General features: G+C 40.6%; 1 protein-coding gene across 18 annotated transcripts in view; it reads left to right on the top strand.

The window, feature by feature from the left end:
* Window positions 1-25,496, top strand: part of Syne1 (spectrin repeat containing nuclear envelope protein 1) — a 454,318-nt gene that overhangs the window by 92,298 nt on the left and 336,524 nt on the right. For 15 of the 18 annotated variants that reach the window (XM_040728318.1, XM_040728317.1, XM_040728325.1 and 12 more), the window contains 9 exons: window positions 883-966; window positions 4,202-4,222; window positions 4,682-4,774; window positions 6,272-6,450; window positions 8,644-8,840; window positions 13,928-14,037; window positions 18,914-19,021; window positions 21,911-22,048; window positions 23,472-23,636. In XM_040728318.1, coding sequence (XP_040584252.1) covers window positions 883-966; window positions 4,202-4,222; window positions 4,682-4,774; window positions 6,272-6,450; window positions 8,644-8,840; window positions 13,928-14,037; window positions 18,914-19,021; window positions 21,911-22,048; window positions 23,472-23,636 — 1,095 coding nt within the window. The remainder of the gene's footprint in view (window positions 1-882; window positions 967-4,201; window positions 4,223-4,681; window positions 4,775-6,271; window positions 6,451-8,643; window positions 8,841-13,927; window positions 14,038-18,913; window positions 19,022-21,910; window positions 22,049-23,471; window positions 23,637-25,496) is intronic. The other 3 variants (XM_040728331.1, XM_040728319.1, XM_040728316.1) reach the window with 1 other exon arrangement.

Below are 25,496 nucleotides of genomic sequence, written 5' to 3'. Positions count from 1 at the left end.
ACTTGGGAGGCAGAGTCAGGTGGAACTCTGTGAGTTCGAGACTAGCCTAGTCTACAAAAACTAGTTCCAGGACAGGCTCCAAAGCTACACAGAGAAACCCTGCCTTGAAAAACAAAATAAAATAAGATAAATATTTTAAAAATTTATAGTCTAAAATCCCAAACATTTCTTAGGGTGTTGTTTAGAACTCTAGGCTCATGGAGAAGAGGGCATGTTACCAGATGAGAAACTTGAGTAAAATGACTTCACTTCATTAATTTTGGGGGTCCCAGTACATAAAAAGAGGCTCACAGATGTACTTCATTGAAATTAGTTTGGATTTTCATGGTAAATGTGACAGACAACACACATAATGAATTTCATAATCACATAAATACAAACCATGTGGAACAGAAACTTACAAATAAAAAAAATAAGCATTTTAATTCTCGTAATCCGAATTTTACTCTTGGTTTATTTACTTCAAACATTTTGGTCATTCAGGATCAAGAAAGATCACTAGTAATGGGCAGCATCCTTTCATGTCCTCTTAGCTAAAGAAAAGGAGGGTGAATGACCAAAAGTACTTGTCATGTAAGTATTCCCTGCCACGCAGGAGTGGCTGTTCCAATAGACAGCGTGAGAATTTGTTGAACTTCAGTTCTTGGGAATAAGTGAGGAAAACACATGACAGATCTCCTGAGAATTGGACCTCTATTGAGAATCATGTGTCTCCCAAGTGCTGCTGGGACAGCATGCTTTTACACATTTGCCCACCTCACTGAGGTGGATCGTGGTGCCTGCTCTTCAAACTTCTTCAGTATATATTTTAACACACTCGAGTGGCATCTGAAACCTTTCAGTGAGCATACTTGTTGTTATGGCCGTGCTTTCTTTCCCCAGCCTTGTGAACAAGGACGCCGGGTGAAGCGCATCCATGCCGTGGCTAACATTGGAACGGCGCTCAAGTTCCTTGAAGGAAGGAAGGTGAGAAGCAAAATGAAAACACTGAAAGAAGAAAGCTTGAGTACTCTGTCATTCACACTATTGTCTGTGGGGCTGTCACTACATGCAGTCTGTACAACATAGACACGCAGGAGTGGAGTAAAATAATTTAGATGTACAGAAAGGTTGCAAAAAGGTCGCTACGCTTCACTCAACTCCCTGCATGTTAAGAACATTTGTAATGATGGAACTGTTACCAGAGTAAGAAAATTTGAGCTAGCCTGACATCATTAACAAAAGCATAGACAGTGGTCTGTGCACCATTGTCCCAGGACTCGATCCAATGTCACAAAGTACATCACATCGTCTCCCACTCTATAGTAGGTCTCCACGCACTCCTGGCCTTTCATGGCCTTTGACACTTTGAATACTGGTTATTAGCTAGTTTTAGAAACACCCAGTTTGGGTTTATGGGGTGTGTTCTTCTGATTAGACTATAGTTGCACATTGTTGGCAAGAATCCCAAGGAAGCAATGTGACACTATTCCCAGGATATCACACAGATGGACCTAAGTTTCTTCTGTTTTCATTCTGATGATCTGAACGCCCATCACTTGATAAAGCAACCTCCTTCACTGTGGCTATCACAGAATACTCAAGACTGGATGACTTGTAAAGAGTAGAATATCACGTTCTCACAGATCTGGAGGCTAGAGTATCTGAGAGCTTGGTGTAAGTGTATGCCTTCTGGCTATATAACAGTGTGATGCTGGATATCACATAATGAGATGGAGTAACCCTGTGTCAACCCAACTCCCTTGTCCTTCCTGCCATGGGAAGCCCCACCATAATGCGCTCATGTGACCCCAATAACCCACCAGGGTCTAATTAAACAAATACTATTGACTGGATTTAAAGGTCATATTTTCACATATAAAGTTAGTGACACATTCAAATTCCAGTGCATCTGGATGTTTTCATAGGGTGATGTTACTAATTTTCCACTTACAGAGATAAGTAAGACCATATTATTATTTAGTTCTTAAAACTTGGCATCAATTGCCTTCAAATGGTTATTCCTCCATTTGCTGACTGACAGCTTTGTGTTCTTCTCACCACATTTACATATTGAAACTATTCTAAAAGAAATGAACTGTTCATTTAACTGCTTTTTTAGTATTAAGTCTACATATTTGTTTTTAGATTTTCTAGTTATATTTTATTGTGGTTGCTGTGCTGCGCTGTTTCGTTACTCTCCGCCATGAGTTAAGGTTAGAATTCAACAACAACATAAATTGCAGAAACCCTACCAACTCATGGAAATTGAATAATGCTCAATTGCACCACTCCTGGGTCAAAGAAGAAATAAAAAAAAGAAATTAAAGACATTCTAGAATTCAATGAGAATGAAGACACAACATACCCAAACTTCTGGGACACTTTGAAAGCTGTGCTAAGAGGAAAGTTCATAGTGCTAAGTGCCCACATGAAGAAACTGGAGCATAGTCACACTAGAGAATTAGCAGCACAACAGAAAGCTCCAGAACACAAAGTAGCTTTGGCTGTTGAGAGTTCCTTCAGTTGGTATCTGCATCTTGTAGACCTCGCCTCACCTCTTTTATGTCATATGGCCATACGTGCTCAGGCTTATCTCATATTTTCTCTTCCACAGGCCTGAAATTGACTACTTCCCCAGGGATGTTTTCTTTTTATTTGTGAATGATCTCTATGAGCCAGATCTGTGTGCTAGATATCTGTGAAGCTGACAGGATGTCACTGGAACTAGGCTCTTTTGAGAAATGGGTCTAGAAAATATGTGTGTTTTCTAATCCACGTGTGTCCACCTGTCTACACTTCTCCCTCACTCTTTCCCTTTCTCTATTTCTCTCTCTCTCTCTCTCTCTCTCTCTCTCTCTCTCTCTCTCTCCACACACACAGAGAGAGAGAGAGAGAGAGAGAGAGAGAAAGAGAGAGCTACTCCTATGTATGTATGTGTGTCTTTCTCTGTATCTGCATGTCTTTGTGTGTGTGTGTGTGTGTGTGTGTGTATGAAACTACTAGCTCACACTGATTCCAGGCCACCACCAAACTCTTTCCCCTGGCTTTTTATTGCTCATTTGTTTCAGCTTTCTCTGATAATGAGAGAAACCTAGATTGCATCAACAATGTATTCTCTCCTTTCAACTCTAATCTAAATGCAAACTAGTTTTAGAATTGCTAATCCATGCACCAGTGGGACTGCAGTGAGCAACTAGAGAGAAGTATCTCTTTGCGCATGTCTTTTCTTTCAATGTTTACCATTACAGTATGTGCTGATCAAAAGACTATTTTTCTTTATGCCTAGGTTAGTTCTTTTCTTTCGGGTCCACTGAATTGTATTTACATTTTTGTATGGAAAAGACTCCTCCTGCTGTTTCTATTCATTTTACATCACGCGCGCGCGCACACACACACACACACACACACACACACACACACACACCACTGGATGCCTTTAGTTCCTGGTTTAGGGGGAGAAGTTAGTCATCACCATTGTTCTAGAGTCAAAGTTTAACAATAGTGCAGACTCTCTCTGCACCTTCAGGTAACCAGTCTTGGTTTCTGCTGTCCTTTCTGTATCTCTTTCCACGAGTAGCCTTTCTTCCATGAAGGTACACTACTGTAGACTACTGTAGGTGCATACTTTGCTTTCCTATTTTAAAGTGTATTTAAGAAATCACTCCAAATCTATTTATATAGATTTCCTTGTTTATTCCTTATGGTTTATATGCCATTTTCAGTCTTGATTAATTTTCAAATAGATATAATGACACAATTTATAACTGTGAGTAAAAACTCTTTCGTGGCACTGGAGGTGCATTTCCAGGTAGATCCTTAGACTCGCTCCTTGGTCAGAAGGTAAGTATGCATGCATGTGTGGCATGCTTCCCCCCTGACAGGCTGTCTCTTTCAAATTTAGCCCAATCTAGTTTATGGATACTGACACAGAGACTGGTCCTCTAAGTTAATGACATTTCCTAAGAACCTTTAACAGCAGGGAAAGCATCCCAGTGGACAATTAGGAACAATTATGAGTAGAGTGACCCTCACTCTGAAAGCTCTCTATTTTCACCCTCACGGTCCTTATAATCTCTGCCTGGCTGTCCTTTGTTCTGTTGGAAGTCCTGTCTCCTCTCCATGTTGTAACTGATGTACCCTTTGTTCCTATGGACAACTTAACAGTGCTGTAATTTGTTTACATGCGCACATTATCTTCTCTTTTTGTTTTCCATGTCAGTCCATGTGCAGAGGATCGCCGGTTAGTACAAATTTTAGAGTTTTCAACTGCTGACTTTTATAAGCAAAAGAAAACCTAAAATGGTATGCTTGTGGCAAAAAGCATCAAAGTAAATGCTTCTATTAATGCTGCCTGCCGTGGTTTCTTTTGTTTTAGTCAACTTCTAAGTATAAAGAGTAACTATTTTTGTTTGACTTTTTGTTGTCAATTCTCTGCATGGTGTTATTGTTGTGTTTTTAGCTTAAATAAGAGGAAATTTTGAGATCCACTTTACAGTTGTTTTCAGTTTGTATGTTCAATAAATGCCCCTGAAATCTTCATAAACCCATTTGTTTCAATGGCTTGCCTTATTATTTTTGTGTGCTATTGCATACGCATGACCAAATGCTATTGTTATCTACCGACATCCTAATTATTGCATAGTTAAATGTTGTCACAATATTCTGGTGAATTAATGACACATTTTTTCTTTATAAACAGATTAAATTAGTCAACATTAATGCTACTGATATCGCTGATGGCCGTCCGTCAATTATTCTTGGGTTGATGTGGACTGTTATCCTGTATTTCCAGGTATTGTATAACATCCACTTCTTTGCTTGCTGTGACATCAAAGAGGTCGGGTGGCAGATTTATAATGCCCTCTTTTCCACACCCTTTGGTTGATCTTTGACTCAGTAGAGGTGTGTCTCTCCACATTCATAGTTTAAGAGAAAAATTTCTATTTCTACCACTCAACTACATAATATGTGAACCCTCCAGCCAAAGCAAATCAGAGGTAATCATCTGATGTGTAGACATCCCACAGTGGAGGTACGCGTGGATATACAAGGAGCTCAGGAAAATGTTACTTTACTTTTTGCCTGGGCGGGGAACAGTCCTATTAGACACGGCAGGGAGAAATTAACCTGCCTTTGTCTGTAGAGTCATCACTAGGTTTTATTTTATTAATTGCATCAATTCTTTCTCCATTGTTATAACAAAATAACCGAGGCTCTGTAATGTATAAGGAAAACAAGTTTATCTAGGCTGCAGTTTTGGAAACTGAGAGTCTGAATGACACATAACAGCTTTGGAAAGGGCTCCTCGGTTTCATCACTTCACGGCAGGTGACATTATGGCAGGGGCATGGGCAGGAAGGAGGAGTGACATGATGAGAGAAGTTGTCATAGAGACAAGGGAGGTGCTAGGCTTGCACTCATGAGAACTAATCCTAAGACTCACCAGCTCCTTCCCAAGGCTGCTCCCTCAGTGGTTCCTTCAAGGATCTACCTTTGGATATGTCAGTACCTCTCAATGTCACCACACAGGGGACAAGTCTCCCAACCCTCGGGAAAAAGCTCAAACTGTAGCATCAATTAATCCCCTCAGCTAGTCAATATTTCTGTGTATAAGATATACACAGCAAAGCAACATGAAGTACAATAAACACGAGGAGGGGCTGGAGGGCTGGCTTAGTGATGAAGGACACTGCCTGTTATTCCAGAGGACCTGGGTTCAATTCCCAACACCCACATGGCAGCTCATACTCTTCTGTAACCCTGGTTCCAGCGGGATCTGATGGCCTCCTCTGGCTTCCACAGGCACCAGAGACACATATGTATATGCATGCAGAAAAAAACCCACTCATATGTAGATGAGAAATGAGGCAAGTCTAGGATACTGGAAATGGGGGGTCGGTCATATTATCTTTATTTGAGAGGGGCAAGTCCTTACATGAGAAGTTGAGAACTGGGGTGAGCGCACTCTGATCTTTGCTCCAAAAGAGTGCATGCCTCCTTTCCCCAAGCTCCAGTCCCTACTATGTACCTGTGACCACACCCAAGCGGGCATGGTCAGAGGTGCAGGTGCCTAAAATCTCTCATCTATACTCATACATACAAAAGAAATAAACCTTTAAAAACCCACTTTTTAGAAAGACTAAGATACCAACCATACCCTGTAAGAACTTATGCCCTGCCCCACCCCAGGGCATAAAGGATGCTAAGATTGACAGTTCTCCATGGGGAAGGAAACTCTGAGCACAGAGGGGCAAAAACTGTTTTCACTGTTTTCTGCTTGGCCATACAGATCGAAGAGCTGACCAGCAACCTACCACAGCTACAGTCTCTGTCCAGCAGCACTTCCTCTGTGGACAGCATGGTCAGCACCGAGACTGCCAGCCCACCAAGCAAACGCAAGGTGACCACCAAGATCCAAGGAAACGCCAAGAAGGCGCTGTTAAAGTGGGTCCAACACACAGCAGGCAAGTAAGTGCCAACAGTCTGCATAACCTGAAGCCCTGCAAACGTCTCGATGCCAGAGTCATGCCCCTGTCACTTGTCATGGTTGTGGCATTTGAGGAGATATGTGTATTAGCCTCTTCTTCAGCCTTTGCTTCACTCTCCTCTAATTAGTCTAGAAACACATGGCTCAGCCAGGAAAACCTATTGTTTTCTGAGCCTGACAATCTGAGTTAGATCCCAGAAGGACAGGAAAGTGAGAACTGCTCCAGGTTGTCCTCTGACCTCAACGAGCACACCAAGGCACATGCCGAGAATAATATAATAAAAAAGAATATAGGCATATAAGCACCACTGATGTGCCAGGAAAATTCTGAGATAAAATTAATCCTTTTTTCATACATGTGATTAAGCCTGATGAATAAGATTGATTAATCACCCACCTTTAATTCATAGTATAAAGGCTAATTCTAATCAGGCCATTGTTTTGAATCTCTGCTCTCATTTGGAAGATTGTAAGAAGTTCATACTTGATTATCTCTTCATTAGGCCACTGAGTTCTACTTAAAGTCAGTGTAAGCTGAAGTTCCGGTCCTGGGGGAGAAGTTTATATTTCCTGAAGCTTTCTAGACACATTTATGTTTCCACTTTGGTTCTTATTGGGAACATGGACTCCTCTCTCCACTCTAGGGGTATTGCATACAACCTACTTTCACAGAGGTCCAGTTTTTATTATAGTGGATATAAATTTAGTAATTACAGGAGCTTCTTTTAGCAGATTTCGTGGGGTTTCAGTTGATCAGACTATTTTGTGGTTTGCTGTCACTTGGGACAAATATCTTTATGTAAAGGTTGATATTTTCATTTGTTCTTCCCTGATGACATGGAAGACTAATTCATTTTCTCTCAGGATTGCTTGCATAAGTTCAATATGAATCCAATTATCTACTTCTGGAAAATAGTTATAAACAAGACCTTATTATGAAATACTGAGGCACTAAATATAGTGAGTTCTTTTTTTTTAATGTTCAAAGAGCAAAGTTCAGTGGGGAGAAGATGAACAGAGAAGATGTAATTAATGTTAGTAATGTATGTGGTTTTGATTAGCTTTTAAAGTGTGCTAATGATTTACTAATTTGGGAGTCTGTGACTCAAGATGTCATCAGAAATAGTTCCAAAAGCAAACTTTTGTTTCTCTTCAGAGTCTATAGTAGAAATTAAATTTGGGAGCCCTCCTACATTGCTTATACATTACTTCATTGCAACTGCATTGGGTACCTCTACATCTATTGCACTTACTGGGCAGGGAACAGCCACAGTCTAGGCAGACTGGTGATCTCAAGTCTGTGTTCATTATGATCTGCTTGCATGATGGACATTGGCATAAGTATGGATATAGTGACACCTCAAGGTTGTCCCTACAACTTGTATACTGATATCAATGAAAATTTTATTTTCCTTGTCTTTAAATATATATAATTGAGGGCATGAGATGTCTCAACCCATCAATGCATTACTATGATTCATTTCTTGGGTATCTGCCTGAACTGTAGAGGGGTGAAAAGTGACTCTTCTGTGCTATGAAGGTTCTTTAAGAACAGAAGATATTAATATGCTTCCCAACTGCCAATAGTTTTTGTAAAAATTGCCTTTTATGCTTCTCAACTTCTTACCTGACACGGAGTGATGGTTTTAGGTCCCATCCCCACTTCAGCCTATGAATGACAACATTCCTAAAATCATCTTGTATGGGACTCTAGCTAGTTATCACTGGTCTAATTATGGTCTTTGTCTTCACACAAACTGTAAATGGTACACAAAAGTAAATGAAAAAATGTCTTTCAATGTAAGACAATTAAGCCTTTCAAGTTTTTAACAAGTTTCACAAATAATTGAAAACTGTCCTGTAGAATTCCTGCATGGTAGTATTCACTGCTCATCCAGACTTTCAGAAGTAAGAGACAGGAGAGCTAAACTGAACTACACAGTAAGACTCTCTCAAAATAAGAGAAAAGAAAATGAAAGACAGAAGGAAAGGAAAGAAAACTGTGTAATTAAAATGTGTTCATCTTAATAGCCTCTAAAATTGTTATTGACATACTATATTTTGATCAGCACATTACATCTTTGGTTAAAATGAATGGTTTATTCCAACCCTTAGAGAAAAGCACTGCTATCAGTTTAGAACATGACATTGTTTTCTATGTTCATCACACGCAGGCACATCGGAATAGAGGTGAAAGACTTCGGGAAGAGTTGGAGAACTGGGCTGGCCTTTCATTCAGTCATCCACGCCATTCGGCCTGAGCTGGTGGACCTGGAGAAGGTGAAAAGTAGATCTAACAGGGAAAATCTGGAGGATGCCTTCACTATCGCTGAAACACAACTGGGCATCCCCAGACTACTTGATCCCGAAGGTACGTGGAATGATCTTCAACTGATATGTGTAGGCTAAAGCATATTTGCATGTACCCAGCCCACACATTGTATGACTTCTGAGGGTGCATGACTTCCTGTGCCATGTGCCTTCTACATATTTGTCACCTGGTTGGAGGGGGCAATAGATTATGATGCCAACGTTCTAGACAGCTCTTTGCCATCAGCATATCAGTCTAGTGCAGAGAACTTAGAATACCTTTTGATGGTTCTAAATTTATATTTTTCTATTCAAAGATCAGGGCACCTCTCAGACCTCATCAAAGTTTCTTTGAGCAGCGGGAAGTGGTTAATGCAGAAACACATACCTGATTAAAGTGTCGAGAATGGATGTCAGTGAAGTACCTAATCACACATGGAACATCTGTACCCTTCCCACCTACCCAAGACTAAGGGAACATGCAGGAGAGATGGCAGAAATCTTGTAGGAGTCAGTCACTGGGGAGACACGGTGTCTTCTACTATGGATGTAGTACCACACTCATGAACTCACAGCAGCTTTGTGTAACATCAAATTAGTCAATATTCCAGCCCAGAATGGGGTAGAGCTCGTGTGTGCATCCATAACTGAGGAGCTAAGGACAGCTGAAAGCCTCTAGGAAAAGGAGAGTCACTTTTCTTTAAGGGTGGGGCTCCTGGTAGGTCAACGATGGCCCCATAGACAGCTCCACGCCGAGGAATATGTAGACTATGTAGGCAACTTGATGGGTCTTTTGTTTAAGGGGAATAAAATTTGAGAGTAGGCAGGTAGTAGTGTATCTGGAGGGGTTGGGAGTAATATGATCAAGTATATTATATGAAATCCTCAAAGAATTGATTTTTTAAAAAAGATACTCTGCTGAAAGGTTTCCATGGTATCTGTGTGAGGGAGGAAGGCTGTAATAGGTTAAAAGAATTATCTATAACCACTCCCCAAATCTGAAATAAATAGGAGATCAGAAAAGAAAAATCACACATTTACAGAAGGGGTAGCACCACAAACGCTGCTAACCACCCAGTGTTTGGGTGTCAATCAGCGAAACTCCCAGGTTTGACTAATGTTTATCCTTCTAGTTGTTACTGGAAAGGCTGGCAATTTGAAGATTTATGAGAAATAGGGTTGGCTCTTTCAAATCCTCAATGACAATTCTGATGCCTTCAATAAGTGTTAATTAAAGAGTAAGCTGTTTATTATGGTGAAATAAAAATGACAAAGCAGGTTAGCCAACTGCTATAGATAAATTTTTATTTGGCTTAGTAATTATGGAATTTCTACTTTAATTTGTAATGTATACATTAATTATATATAAGTGTAAACATACAGTGAAAACAAACTTGTTAAAATGAGATTTTAGAAAGAGCTCCCATGCCTCTACAACAAAGAGTATTTCCTTGCATTTCCAAGAAAAACTCACAGAAACCCGTGTGGGCTCTCTCAGAGGAGAGGCCTGTGAAAATCCATTGCTAAATAAGGATCTTGTTTTGGGCCCGGTGTTTACTATAAGCACAGCCACTGGCAAGAACTTGGCCTCATTTTTTTCCCCACAAGAAAGTCAAGTGGAAAACTGTACACACTTCAGCCATCAACTTAAAGGATGAAAGGAAGACAAAATATGGAGTCATGTTCCATGGTTAGGGGCACCTGTTGCTCTCACAGATTTTGGTGCCCACCTGGTGGCCCACAACAGCCCATAACTCCTGTTCCTGGGATCTGATGCCTTCTTCTGGCACTTACACATGTGTATACTCAGGCACAGACACTTAAATACATCTGTTTTTAAAAGCCAAGTTTTCCTAGTACAGAATAAAAACCTTTCTGATCCCCTAACATAGATCTTTTTGATCATAACCCAAGACTAAGTCTGGTGTGGTGATGAAACTTTAATGCGAACCCTTGGGAGGCAGATGCAGGTGGGTGTCTGTGAGTTCAAAGCCAGCCTGGTCTACATAGTGAGTTCCAGGTCAGCCAAAGTTGCATAGTGAGACCCCGTCTCAAAAAGTGTACTAATTAAATGATGAAGCTGAGGCAATCTGTCCTAGTTTGCTTTCTATTACTGCAATAAGCAGCATAACCAAAAGTGACTTGAGAGGGAAAGGGTTGTGTCATCTTATAGCTTATGCTCCATCACAAACAGGAACTCAGAGCAGAAACTCAAGGCAGAATCTAGAGGCAGGAACTAAAGCAGAGATCGTGGAAAAGTGCTGCTTACTAGCTTGCTTTTTCATGGCTTTCTCGGTTTGTTTTCTTACATACCCAAGGTCACCCGCCCAAGGGTGACACTGTCCCACATAAATAATCAGTAATAAATAATGAATGCCAAACAGACTTGCCCACAAGGCATTTTTTCTCAATATATGTTTTTATTTAAATTAGAAACATGAATGTTTCACATGTCAGTCCCAGCTCCCTCTCCCACCCCTCCTCACTTGTCCCTCCACCAGCTCCCCCTCAGCCCCCCACCCCATCCCCACATCATTCCCCAGGGAGGGTGAGGCCCTCCTTGGGGGGATCTCTAAAGTCTGTCATTTCATCCTGGGCAGGACCTAGGCCCTTCCCCATGTGTCCAGGCTGAGAGAGCATCCCTCTATTTGGAATGGGCTCCCAAAGTTCATTCATAAATCATGGTAAACACTGATCTACTACCCAAGGCCCCAGTGATTTCTGTGGCCTCCTCCCTGGCACTACATTCATGGAGTCTGGATCAGTCCCCTGTTGATCTCTCAGCCATCAGTCTGGGATCGAAGAGCTCCCCCTTATCTGGTTAGCTGTCTTTGTGGGTTTCACCATCATGGTCTTGACCCCTTTGCTCATCACTTCTCCATCTCTGTCACTAGTTTCCAGGAGTTCAGTTCAGTGTTTAGCTGTGGGTATCTGTCTCTGCTTCCATCAGTCCCTGAATAAAGGTTCTAGGATGGCTTATAGGGTAGTCATCAACCCTATCATCAAGGAGGGGCTATTAGTGTAGTCTCTCCACTATTGTTTAGTTTGCCAGTTGGTGTTATCCTTGGAGATCTCACTAGTGTCAGCTGTCTCCTCAAGCCTATAATGACTCGATCTATTATGGTATCTCTCATCCTTCTCTTCTCTATTCTTACCTCGACTCAACCTTCCTGCTCCCCTCCTCTTATGCCCCTCTCTTTTTCTTGGTTCCCTTTCCCCTCTCCCGATGTTCCCAATATGCTCAGGAGATCTTGCCTCATTCCACTTCTCTGGGGGTAGCATGCATCTTTCTTGGGAACTTCCTTGTTTCCCAGACTCACTGGCACTGGGATTGTAGGCTGAATCCATATATGAGTGAGTACATACCATGTTTGTCTGGGTTATCTCACTTAGGATGGTTTGCTCTCATGCCATCCATTTGCCTGCAAATTTTAAGATTCCATTGTTTTTCTCCACTGAGTACTACTCCATTGTGTAAATGTACCGCATTTTCTCTATCCACTCTTCAGTTGTGGGGCATCTTGGTTGTTTCCAGGATCTAGCTATTACATATAATGCTGCTATGAACATAGTGGAACAGACATCCTTGTTTTGTGAATAGGCATCTTTTTGGTATATGCCTAAGAGTGGAATTGCTGGGTCTTGTGGTAGACTCAGACCCATTTTCCTGAGGAATCTCCATTCTGATTTCTGTAGTGACTGTACTAGTTGGCACTCCCACCAGCAGTGGAGGAGTTTTCCCCTTTCTCCCCATCCTCTCCAGCACAAACTGTCATTGGTGTTTTTGATTTTCGCCATTCTGACAGGAGTAAGATGATAATCTCAGAGTTGTTTTGATTTGCATTTCCCTAATGGCTAGGGATGTTGAGCACTTTCTCAAGTGTCTCTCAGCCATTTTAGTCTCCTCAATTGATAATTCTCTATTTAGTTCAGTCCCCCACTTTTTGATTGGATCCTTTGGTCTTTACCAAACTCTTTTTACAAGGCTTCAATAACATTGATACCCAAGCCACACAAAGACACAACTGAGAAAGAGAACTTCAGACAAATATCCCTCATGAACATTGATGCAAAAATACTCAATAAAATAATGGCAAATCAGATCCAAGAACACATCAGAAACCTCATCCATCATGATCAAGTAGGCTTCATTCCAGGGATGCAGGGATGGTTCAACATACGAAAACTATAGCTTCTCTTTCCCTTTTCACATTTCTTGAAGCAATTTTACTCCCTCTTCACTTTGTGTCTTCAATATCAGGGATCACATTTAAGTCATCTCAAAAATTCTAGACCTTTCATTCTCTTATTAAATCATGGGGATCATCTTGCTTTATAAACCCTACATTAACAGTCCCTAGAAATGATATCTCAAGTCCAAAGGAATCTTTATTAAGTAGTGAGTTTGTTTTGTATTTGACTGTGGCATTTGGAGTCTCTTTTGTTTGCTTCTGGCTGTACACATTGCTTTGCAAGGGGGTTGCCATTTTTTTGATACTGACTTATTTACATTTGAGTGGTGTATGTAGCTCCACCCCCTGTAGAATTACTGAATATGTACACTTTTTTGCCTGACTTATGATGATTTTGCATAGATATCAGTAGCTTCAAACACCATGTTGATCAAGGTACTTTAGGGCTGTCTCTTAAAGAGTGTTTGTCTAAAGCACTGAAATTTGGAATGTCCCCAGTGAAGCTCTCTGAGGATTCAGATACAGTAAAGTTTATCAGGGTACATTATTTGTAATGTATTATGTATGACAATGCAAGCAGTCATTAACATTACACATGTGGACATTTTGATCCCACATGCTCACTCAGATTCTCAACTTTACATGTTATTATATTTTTATTAACTGACAGGACATCTATGTAATCATGCAGCATCTTCAATGAATTATTAATTGTCATCCTTGAAATGATCTACAAGGAACATGTATTACTTTCCCCCAAACTCTCTCTCAAAAAGTGTCACTTTTCTGTGAGATAAAATTTCCACCCAGTATCATCAAGGCTACATTGTTTGACTAGTAATTCCATTTTCTTCCTGGTTCAGGATGGAAGTCTGGTGGGCAGCTGAATTTCAAAACTCACACTGATAAACACCTAAGGAATGAATTAACTCATAATTGAGTTTTGTTTTCACAGATGTTGATGTGGACAAGCCAGATGAGAAGTCTATTATGACCTATGTAGCCCAGTTTCTGAATCAGTATCCTGATACCCACGGGGTGGGCTGCGATGGACAAGAGACCGAGGTAGGTATTTGCTATCTCTGAACTGATCGTCACTCCAAGATGAGAACATATGTTTATACATGCATTCTGTTTTTAAGAAGTTAATCAGACTGCATTTTAATATGAGAAGAAGGATGCAAATTTAGTTACAACTGAGTAAGGAAAACTTTTGAGCAGACAAGATGGGATGGATTAGCAAAGATTTATCTGGTTCATATGACAGGTATGCCAGACAGAACATTGCCAGTCATAAATATTGTAGTTAAATTGAAATTAAGGAGAGTCAGCAGTTTAGGGTTTTAACATATAGCTTCAAGTGTACACAAAGTCTGGAGGCTCCTTGTTGAACTTGATCTGCAGAATTTTAATTAAGGATCTCAAAGTTTATATATTTATTTGCAGAAAACACTGGAAATTGGGCATACTTTTCACAAGTTCTAATTACTCACTGCAATTAGATTTTCCAGCTTTCAATGGTTTAAATGACATTTCACTTTTCAACATGCTCAGATGACCTGTGTTCACTGTCATAATATTTAAAATGAAACAGAAAAGAAAATGACCCGTATTTGACCTTCTAGATAGAATGTGTTCTGGGAAATGCAAACTAAAGTAATAGGTTGGTATGCCTTCCCAACATATTTATTTGTATGTAGACATATTCATGTGTATGTAGACACACAGTATTTTAGAAAAATTATAGCATCCATGCAGCTTTAGTTATTTGGGCATTAATATGAAAAAGTGTGCAGGCTACTATGTGCACGGACAATAATTTACTTGTATAAACCTCGACACAGTAAATTTCCAATTATCTATGGCAAATAACAGGATGAAATTCTCTTATAAGATTATTTCTCTGGAGTGGAATCCCTGCTCTCATTTGAATTTTAAATTGTCAGTGATGCTTGAATTCTCGTTCAAGCTTCAGTGTGGGATGCCTGTCCTATTTTGCATTCTAGTCAGCGCACCAGATGCCTCCTTTCCTAGGACATGACAGCGATGGACACGATGTTCTAATGCTTGAAACTTCTATTGCATTCTTTTAAACTATAGCACCATGAATTTTCGCTGCAAAGTTTGAATTTCATCTTAAGGTTACATGACCCAGGGCACACAATGAATGAGTTTCTGAGATGCCTCTACCTCCGTTGCCCTGATCTCAGCTGGAATTTTGGAGCTGTTGGAGAATAGAAAGAAAATATGTACAAAGCAAATGCTTTTAGAGGAGTAAATATTAAAAAGGTTAAAACAGGCCCAAGAAGGAGAGAGTCAGGGAGCAGAAGGCAAGTCCACAAGAACAACAGGTATTACGCCAATGAGATGAGTCGGTGACTCAGGAAAAAGAGATCTGCTTCAAGGTGTTTCCGGGCAGAGCTAATGGAGCGAGTGGTTTGTAGAACTGGGTTTCCTAGAACGACAGTTTAGGGAACTTTTAGTTCTTGTTCTGTCTGGCACCCAGGAAGAGACCGACCACTAGAGTAGTTTATCGTGATTATAAAGCAAATGTCCCCGAGAAGCACAGGCTCAAGCCAACCCCTGTTCTTGCTAGTGTGGAGTCATACCAGGGCGTGGTCGATCAGGCTTATAGGTTTTGATGGTAAACCTGAACTTGAAAGTTGCTGTGTGGGTGAGAAATTTTATTTAAGGTACTGAAGTCACCCACACACCACATAGGTTTCCAGCTTGCTTTCATATTTGAAATGTGTTTATGTTCCCCAAGGTGGATTTATGAGTGAACTGGGTCTTCAGGTTTTATTGTGGGGATGTCTCTGATATGAATTGTCTTTTCAGACAAGTAATTCTGGCCTGGAGACATTTGATGGGCAAAAGAGGATGCCCGGGAGCAAGAATTTAAGGCAAAAATCCTTAGAGATGATAAACACACACACACACACGGACACACACACGGACACACACATACACACATGGACACATGGACACACGGACACAGGACATGTACACAGGACATTAACACAGAGAACAAACACACAAAGGACGCATGCAAAGAAAACACAGACATGGGGAACAAACAAACCCACACATAAAACACACACACACACACACACACACACACACACACAGAGGAAATAGACTGTTTAGTACACTTCACAAAATAGGCCTCAATATTAAGAGATTAGCAACAATGTAGGAAATAAATTTTGATTACTTAAAAAATCTTTCCTCCATCCTTTCCTTAATAGGAAGACTTGGGTGACACTTTCCTGGTCATCTTAGAATTAATTTTAAGCAGATGTTTTGGTGTGAGATTTTACATATAGGAAATAAGCATCTGAAGCTGAATATTTTAATAATTAAAATGTATTTTAGAGCTTGTACTTGTCAATGTCATTAATGGTGCATAACAGTATAAGTAACCTTTACACATATTACTGCTGTCTCTATTAGGGTGACACATGCCATTCCTCCAGAGCCTTTGGTATTTCTTTACTTGGGACTTAGCAAATTTCTTAGTCCATTTAAAAATAATGTCAGACTACTTTGACGTATTTGATTTCTGTAGCACCCCTATGACTGTATTTTAATGAAATATGCTAGGGCTATGTTTGAAATACGGTTTCTTGGGCCAGTGGTTTGCACAGTGGGTAAAGAAGCATGCTGTCAAGCCTGACTGACACTGGGCTCTCAAGTCCCTGGGCCCACATGTGGAAGGAGAGAACTGATTCCTGCAAGTTATCCTCCGACCTCCACATCCCTGCTGTGGAAGCATGCCCTTTCTGCCTAATCCTTACACACATACAAAATAAGTAAAATGTAAATATATGCACATTCTCACATGTATACACACATGCACACATATATGTATGTGTGGATGCATGTGCACATATATGTAAATTTTCCTACTGGAAGGATACATTTACCATGCCGTTCTTCAACCGATAAAACCAACGAAGAAACTTTTCACTTAAGATATTCCTTGGGTAATTTGTACTAAGTCATAGATGAACAAAATAGGCCAGTTGACTCTGTTCGGTTACCTAATAACCTTTCAATTGCTTTTTTTCCCCTTAAAATATTACTGATTAACCTTAGCACAGTCTTAACTCTGGTACTCATAGAGAGATGCATATTCTGTCAGTGTATTTACAGGGGAAAATCGAGTCTATATGATCTTTCTTACACTTCACCTAAAACATTTGAAATTATTTCAAAGCATGTTTCCAAATTATATGTCTTGCCACATATGAATGTTTCAAGTTCAAATAAAAACATCAATGGCCAGCTAATTGCTGGAAGCTATATAAACACTTTTATGTCATTATATGTCTTAAATTATTAACTATCAATAGACAGATGCCTCTCCAATGGTCTTCATCTTTTTCTAAATAATTTTGCTCCTGATTTATACTATGTGTCTGTATGTCTTCATATTGTTAGGAATTATTTCCAGTTTTCCCATCTTTTGCAAATTTTATACAAAATTCTAAGGTAAGATTTAAGGAGTCTTGAATGAGTGTCTCAAATATCCTTCACTCCTTATCTTCTTCCTCATCCCTCTTTATGTTAATAACATGTTAATCACCCACCGTGCAAATTTCTCTGCTTTCTAGCAGAGAAATAATATGTGTCTGTGTGGCTGCATACTATTGCCAACCTGAACCTGCTAATTTTTAATTACAATATGGTATCAAAAATGTAGTTGACAACACTAATAGATTTATAATGATATGTTGACTTTTCTGAATTTGACAAACAAAACTAGAAATCAAGCAAAATGACCTTTTTGACATCTTAAAATAGGAAGCAGAAAAATGATTGGACAAGGTAAAGATCCAGTGTGTCCCCAGTCTGAGGACATCTCTTTGGCTCAATATTGGGTCATGTGGTTCAGCAAGGTCCGTATATGTAGTAAATTCTCAGAAGGGTTTGCACAATGAATGCTCACGTTCAAGTCAAGCTATCTTTTAAGCTCTCCATATTTTTTATATAATCTCTAGGCCATGGGTATAAATATCTATCAATGTGCTGGGTAGTGGTGACGCATGCCTTTAATCCCAGCACTCGCGAGGCAGAGGCAGGCTGATCTCTGTGAGTTTGAAACCAAGCCTGGTCTACCGAGCGCGTTCCAGGACAGGCTCCAAAACAATACAGAGAAACCTTGTCTCGAAAAAACAAAAAAAAATCTATCAATGCAATCGACTTATACCAACATGGAGATAGAAAGCTAGAAGTAACTAATATTGTGTCAAATGTGAAATTACTTCTATATCCTGATCCAAAAAGCTTAAGTTTTGCCTTAAAAAATATAAATGTGCCTTTGTGTTACAGAGAGAGAAATGAAGGGTTTAGTTGCTCGTTTAGCTGCTTGGTACGATGGTGTTTGGCATGAAATGTAGACAAAGAGTGGGAAATAATGCTGAAGCATCCAAGTGTGTTTACTGTGTACATGGTAAATATAGTGATAGTATATAATAGATGTGATCTGTCTAATGCTATTGTGATGACTCCTTGACAACCAAAATTTACCCCATCCATAGTAGTTCTCTGGCAGTGTTTTGGGAAGCAACCAAAACAATAACCATGTTTTGGGAAGCAACCCTCAGACCTATGTCTCTGTTACAGACACCACTTATTCTGGGTAGGCATTTAGAAGCAAGACATTCTGTTTCGAGCATGTTTTTCTTATTAATCAGTTAGTACTATAACTTAAGTCAACACTAACTTCCCCTTAGTGTTGAGGGGGAAAGGAAAGGAAGATAAGTTTAGCACTTCAAAGACATTTTATCCAGAATCAGTTTTGTTTCTTATACTGCAGAAAGATGAAGCCTGAGCAGAAGAACATTTTCAGAAATACTTGATGTGTACTAAATGCTAATTATAATCAGCGATTAATTTTTCCGTTGCTAATAACATTTCTATGTTTCCTGGCTTCCAGAGAGAAGACAGGCTAATTTTGAAGGAAACCAAAGTCTGGATAGAACAATTTGAGAGAGATTTGACTAGGGCACAGATGACAGAGTCAAGTCTGCAGGACAGATATCAGGTAAGTGTGCAAAAGAGATCTATATTTTTCAGAAGCTTTTCATGGATAAGATGAAGCCATATCATATCATATATGTCTAATCTTCCAAGTCATATTAATGAGAAAATTCTTTAAATAAGTAGCAAGCATTATCTTATTTGAACAGAACATCCCTGGTTTACCTAAGCAGGTACTCTGAAGTTGCACTGTACCCTCAGTACAGAAAGTTGAGTTTCCATCATTCTTGTCAGCTCAATCTTATCCACAACACAGAGCAAAAGCAGAGTCATTGCTTTCAAAGACCTTTTGGGTTTACAAATGTCAACGGCCATTAAAAAAATCACTAAAATAAACAACTGATTTGAGACAAAAGATTAAAATAAATGGAGAATTTCATTAAGTATTTGCTGAGGGTCCATGGAGGGAAGGAGTTTCTAGACTGTGGCCTGTTGAGCTCCAGACAGTGGCCCTTGGACTGATGTCAGAGTGTTGTGTCCAGTCTCCTTCCAATGCCACAAGCTGATTCTGCTTTCAATTTACACTTCCCAGGGATCTTGCCACAGCAGGATTTTCCCATCAAAAGTTGTGACTTCTTCCCTGACGCGTTGCCATTTTCCTCCCATTTCAAATCCCACTTCATTTTAGTGGGCAAGCTAAATGTAACACATTCTGAGCGTACTCCACCCTGTTATAGTTCAGTATTTTTTGTTTTCTTTCTTTTTTTCCTACCAAAAAGGTGCAGGGATATGAGACATCCAACCCGCAGACAATAAAAGACTTACATCACGAATGTGTGATGTTACAAGCTTTTATAAACATACCTAAATTCAGATGCCATCATTGTTGTGTTGTATTTTTTTTAACTTGGCAAATCAATAAATTTGTGCTTAGTTTCCATGGATTCTTTTGCCTTGAAACTCAGTGTAATCTTCTTGCTTTTCCCCAAAATAAAGTTCTCTTCTATGAGCTCCATTCCAAAACCATTAAGCCAGAAAACTTGAGATGTGTTTGTTTTGTTTGTTGGTAAATTTTAATTGTAGCACAAATCAACAAAAGTTAAATTTCCGAGCAGGACGGGGTGTTATTTATTCAGAGAATCAGGAAACAAGCAAACAACAAGACACGAAAAGACAGCCTCCTTCCCCACCCATGACTATCAGCGTTGAGACAAGGCTGAAAGCAGTCTGCAGTCTGCATGTGGGAAAATTCTTTCATGTTCACATTACATAATCCGTATTTTCTTCTTATTCACCTCGATAGAAGTAACACGGCTCCTGTTTTTCCAAACACAGAATTCTGTGGGGGCAAAACTGAAGGCTGCTTTTTTGATTTTACAGTTTGGTATCTTCTGAATTCCATTAAGTCAGAGGGAGGGAAGATGGAGTTTACGGTCATCAACTCCCCCCAGTGTTCTTCAAGGGAATTTGCATGTTTATAACTGAAATTCTCTCTAGAGTCTGCCAGACTCTAAGGCTTTCCCCCACTCTGTAACCTAATTGCACATCTTAGTGGCATTTTCAGTTCAAACCCGTGTGCCGAGTCACGTTTTAGATGTCAAATTTACAATTGATGGCTGTTTGCAATACATGTCTGTGAATAGAAGCCCTTTGTAGATATGCTAGCTTATTATTTAAAAAAAGCATACAACTTCAGGATGACTATTTTATTTAGTTTCAAGTACGGTTAAATCTAAACATGATACATGATGAAATTTTGAATATTCTGTGGTATACTTAAAAGTTTTATGACATAAGATTACATGATCATTATGTATGTAATAAGGCTCCAAAGGAAACCTCTTTATACAGAATTGCTTAAATATAAATCTAGGTATGTTTAATTTGGCACTATTTGACATATGTAATATATATGATAACATTATAATGTCAGCATAATAATAACATGTGCTGTAAATAATAAGAATTCTTCATAAAGCAATTATTTTGTTCATTGGTATATATAAATTCATACTTGTATTAACTATGCTTTTCTGGCAAATATGAACTGGTTTATAAATTACTTAACTAGAAATTAGTCCTTTTTAATGTTTTAAATTTATTTGTGAGTAATAGTTTTACTCCTTAAAAATCTCATGCATCATGTAACATCCACCGTCACCCTCCCTCAACTTTTCTTAGTGCTCCTCACCCCGTGCCTTCCCACCTTCAAGCCCTCTTTTATCTATTATTGTTATCGACATCTCTTTGAGTCCAGTTAGTGCTGCCTCTATGTGCATAAGTGTGTGACCACAAACTGGAGCAAAGCAAACTACCAGCTGCCATCTATAAGGGAGAGTGAGTCTCCCCTCTCCTAGAAGCCACCGAGGGTCAATAGCTCCTCCTCAGCTAAGGGTGGGACCTCAGGTGCCCTCTGTGCTGGAATTTTGACTGGCTTGACCTTGAGCAGGTGTTATGCAGGTAACCAGAGCCGTGGTGAGTTGATGGTTACAATAGCCTGCCATGTCCAGAAGTCTGTGGTGAGCTGATGGTTACGATAGCCTGCCATGTCCAGAAGTGAGCATCCCGCAGCTTTCTTCCCACGCACCAACTATTACCTTCTCTCCGCCCTCTGCTGAAGTTCCCTGATGCTTGGATGGTGGGAAGTTGAGGTGGATGTCCCCCACTTAACAGAGCACTCAGAATTGCTTATACTCTTCACTTTGGCCAGTTAAGAATCTCTGCAATAGCCATGACCCACTGACAAATGAAATGTCTCTATAAGGTTGAGAGCAGCCCAGATCTACAGATGTTAGCACAGGCATTTAGGATGCAGTTTGGCAGTGTGTCCCTTTAGTAAAAACAACAGTAGATTCCCCTGCTAGGGTCTATGCTCTCTACTCATGGGCTTTTGACCATTTTTATAGCAACAGACACAAGATCCCAGCTGTTGTTTCTGTGTCTCCTCTTTCAGTCATTTAAGCACTTCCGGGTTCAATACGAGATAAAAAGGAAACAGGTGGAGCATCTAATACAGCCACTGCACAGAGACGGCAAATTATCGCTTGACCAAGCGCTGGTAAAACAGTGTTGGGAGAGAGTGTCTTCCAGGGTAAGTCAGTTTCACTGGGGTTTGCGTGTCTTAGCCAAGCTGTGTTTCACCATCTTTCGAGTGGTTTTATTGCATAAGGCCCTGTTCCTTCTGGCTGAGGGGTAACCGTGGGAGGGTTGGCACTGGCCCTCTGGTCAGGCTTGCCCTAGCCGCTGCTTCCCCTTTCCCATACCAGACACGACTTACTGCCATCACCCTGGCGACAGACAGAATGCCCAAAAGCTCTTGGCTTCTGTCTTCTCCAGGACTTCCTTCCCAGTTGTTTAGAAAAGGTGACTCTTACCTTGTAGAAGACTTCCTGGAATAGTCGGCTACTTCTCGTAATCTGTAATGTTGTTTTATGAGCAGCTCAGGACCTTCCTGTACCAACAGGCAAGTGCATGTTCTGTAATTGGAGCATCGCTGCTTGCTGGACATCATAAATGTCAAGGGAAAGCTGCTTGATCTACTTAAGATTAACGTTCTTCGTCAAACCTTAACCAGTAAGACTGCAAAGACATGGACATCTTCTACCACTAACATGAATATTTTACTTAATTTGATAATTTCATGCTTCCTACAAACTTTACCAAGGACTAAGATGTTTCTAAGCTGGAATTCCTGCAGACCAGGAAATGGTACCTGAGAATTTGGCAAAATGGAAGGAATGGAGAGGATTTAGCAAAACACCTTTGGTTTCTGGACAAGGGTGATGGCTCAGCTGGTAGAAGCCCTTGCCACAAAGCCTAAAGACCTGAGTTCAATCCCCAGAGCTCCTGTGAAAAGGCAGGTGCATTGCTGGGATTCTAAGGGATAAAAGCATTTGCTGCATAAGCCTGACAACCCCAAGCCAGAGGGTGCACATCTGCAATTCAAGTTCTCCTTCAAAAAGACGCGAGGTAGACACAGGAAAGTTGCCAGGAAGCTCACAAGCCAGATAGCCAGGTGTGTACAGGCCAATGGCAGTGAGACAAGGTCTAAAGAGAGATCAAACCCAGAAAAGCAAAGCTGTCCCCTCACCTCCACACACCTGTCATGGCACACTCAAGTCTGCACTGCCCCAGGCCCTGCGCGTGTGAGTGTGTGTATACACAATTGCATATGTGTGTACAAGCATACTCACACATGGACATCCATGCACTTGCATGCACAACCATGTGCAATTCTCACAGAACAGGAGTTTTTAAATTTGACAAGGGGTGGCCCAAGGGCCCACTTGACCTTACTTCCTCAGACCTGGGATTATTTACAAGCAGATACCTCCATATGCAGGGTTCTCATGTGGGTCTGGGAATCAAACTCAGGTCCTCATGCCCGAGTGGTGAGCTTGTCGCTTCTTTGAGCTATCTTCCCAGGGCCTCTGTAAGTCTTCTGTAGATTTTTAAGTCCATTTAGGTGAAATTTTAGGCATTATCTTCTATAGCATATTTTTCTCCTGTTTCAGCTCTTTGATTGGCATATACAGCTGGATAAATCTCTCCCTGCGCCTCTGGGCACTATAGGTGCCTGGCTGTACAGGGCAGAGGTGGCCCTGAGAGAAGAGATCACCATTCAGCAGGTCCATGAAGAAACAGCAAACACAATACAACGGAAACTTGAGCAACATAAGGTAAACTTCTGCTTAGAGGCTGTCTTAGTTACTATTGCCATGAAAAGACACAGAATAAGGCAATTGACAAAAGGAAGCATTTAATTTGGGTGCTCAGAGTTCCAGATGGTTAGAGTCATGACCATCACAGGGACAGGCATGGCAGCAGGGAACAGGAATGGTGCTGGAGCAGTTGCTGAGAGCTTATATCTAATCCATACTTGAGAGACAACTTTTTTCTTTTTTATTACATTTTTTTTAAGAAAAGAGCTTGCACCAGTCGGTGGTTGCACATGCCTTTAATCCCAGCACTCAGGAGGCAGAGGCAGGTGAATCTCTGTGAGTTTGAGGCCGGGCTGGTCCAACAGCCTCCAAAACAATACAGAGAAACCCTGTCTTGTAAAAACCAAAAAAAGAAAAAAAGAAAAGAGCTTGCTTCACATGTCAATTCCAGCTCCCTCTCCCTCCCCTCCTCCCGCATACCCCCACCATCCCCCCCAACCTCCCACCCTATCCCCACTTCCTTCCACATAGGGGATATCCAGAGTCTGTCATTTTGTTCAGGACAGGGTCCAGACCCTCCTGCAAGAGTCCAGGCTGAGAGAGCATCCCTCTTTTTGTTATGGACACACGAAAGAGAACAAAGTGGGAATTCAGTGAACTTATGAAACCTCAAAGTCCACTGCAGAGACACACCTCCTCCGCCAAAGCCACACCTCTTGATCCTTCCGAAACAGGTCCACTGACTAGGGACCAAGTATTCAAACACATGAACCTACACTATAGGCCCTTTAGGGACCATGGTCATTCAAACCACCACAGAAACCGTTCTAGCATGACAGTCCTGGAGGCCCTAGAGACGCAGCCTCATCAGAACCCACAGAGGTGTGTCTCACTGAGCACCCGTCCTATGCCTTTCACCTACTTCCCTCTAGGAAGTTGTTCTAACCAGCATTTTTCTTGCCTATTGTCATCACTGGCAATTCCAGTACATTGATTTCATAAAATATTTTCCAATAATTCTGGGGTAGGTTTTTGTATCTGCAACCATCATTATTTCTCTTGCTATAGGTTGTGTTTTTATTTTAAGAAGACAAGCCTCAAGATTATGATTGGGCATTGACTCTATACCTCACCTCTGTATTCTTTGTCAAATGATGACAAACAAAAGCTTCCAGTCCTGATATTTGGGTTGTGTGTGGGGAATAGAGGCCTTGGGATACAGTTGAGGGCTTTGGTGACCTGTGTGTGGTTGGTATGTGACTGTTCTTAAGCATTTTGTAGTGATACAGGCCGATCTCACTAAACATGCTGCTTTTGACTGACCAAATGTCAATGCAACTGTGCGTTTTTACCCCTCATTCTGTCAGGGTTTCCATTTAGCACATATATGAAAAACAAGATAGAGATTTCTCCCCCTATTGTTGTCAAAAATATTTTTCCTGTCAACTGTTTGATGTGTTTTTAACTACCTGAGGGAAATACTTTCATCTACTTAGAAAAAAAAAACACAAAAACAAAAACTGAATTTATGGCGTATTTGTCTCATTCATCTGAGACACTGGTTTTGGAATTCCTGATATAGAGACACCTGCCGTGCTGTTTGATCTCCAAAGACAAAGCCCCGGACCATCTCGTCTAGCAGTCTGTCACGGCCGCTTTGCACAGTCAGGAATGTCACTGTCACTCACCTCCGTTTACACTCTGGCCTTCTTGAGATATGCTCAGTGCCTTCAGACACTTCCATTTATTTTAAACTTTCTTAAAGTTTACTTGATTGATGCAATGATATCATATGTATGTAGGCCTCATTGTGATGTAGCAATGAGGAACAACCAACCCAAACTCCTTAGTGCATCCATGACCTCAAACAGTCATCAT

Source organism: Mesocricetus auratus, unplaced genomic scaffold (assembly GCF_017639785.1).
Source record: "Mesocricetus auratus isolate SY011 unplaced genomic scaffold, BCM_Maur_2.0 Super-Scaffold_100018, whole genome shotgun sequence".
Taxonomy (NCBI): Eukaryota; Metazoa; Chordata; class Mammalia; order Rodentia; family Cricetidae; genus Mesocricetus; species Mesocricetus auratus.
This window is presented reverse-complemented; position numbering and strand designations above follow the sequence as displayed.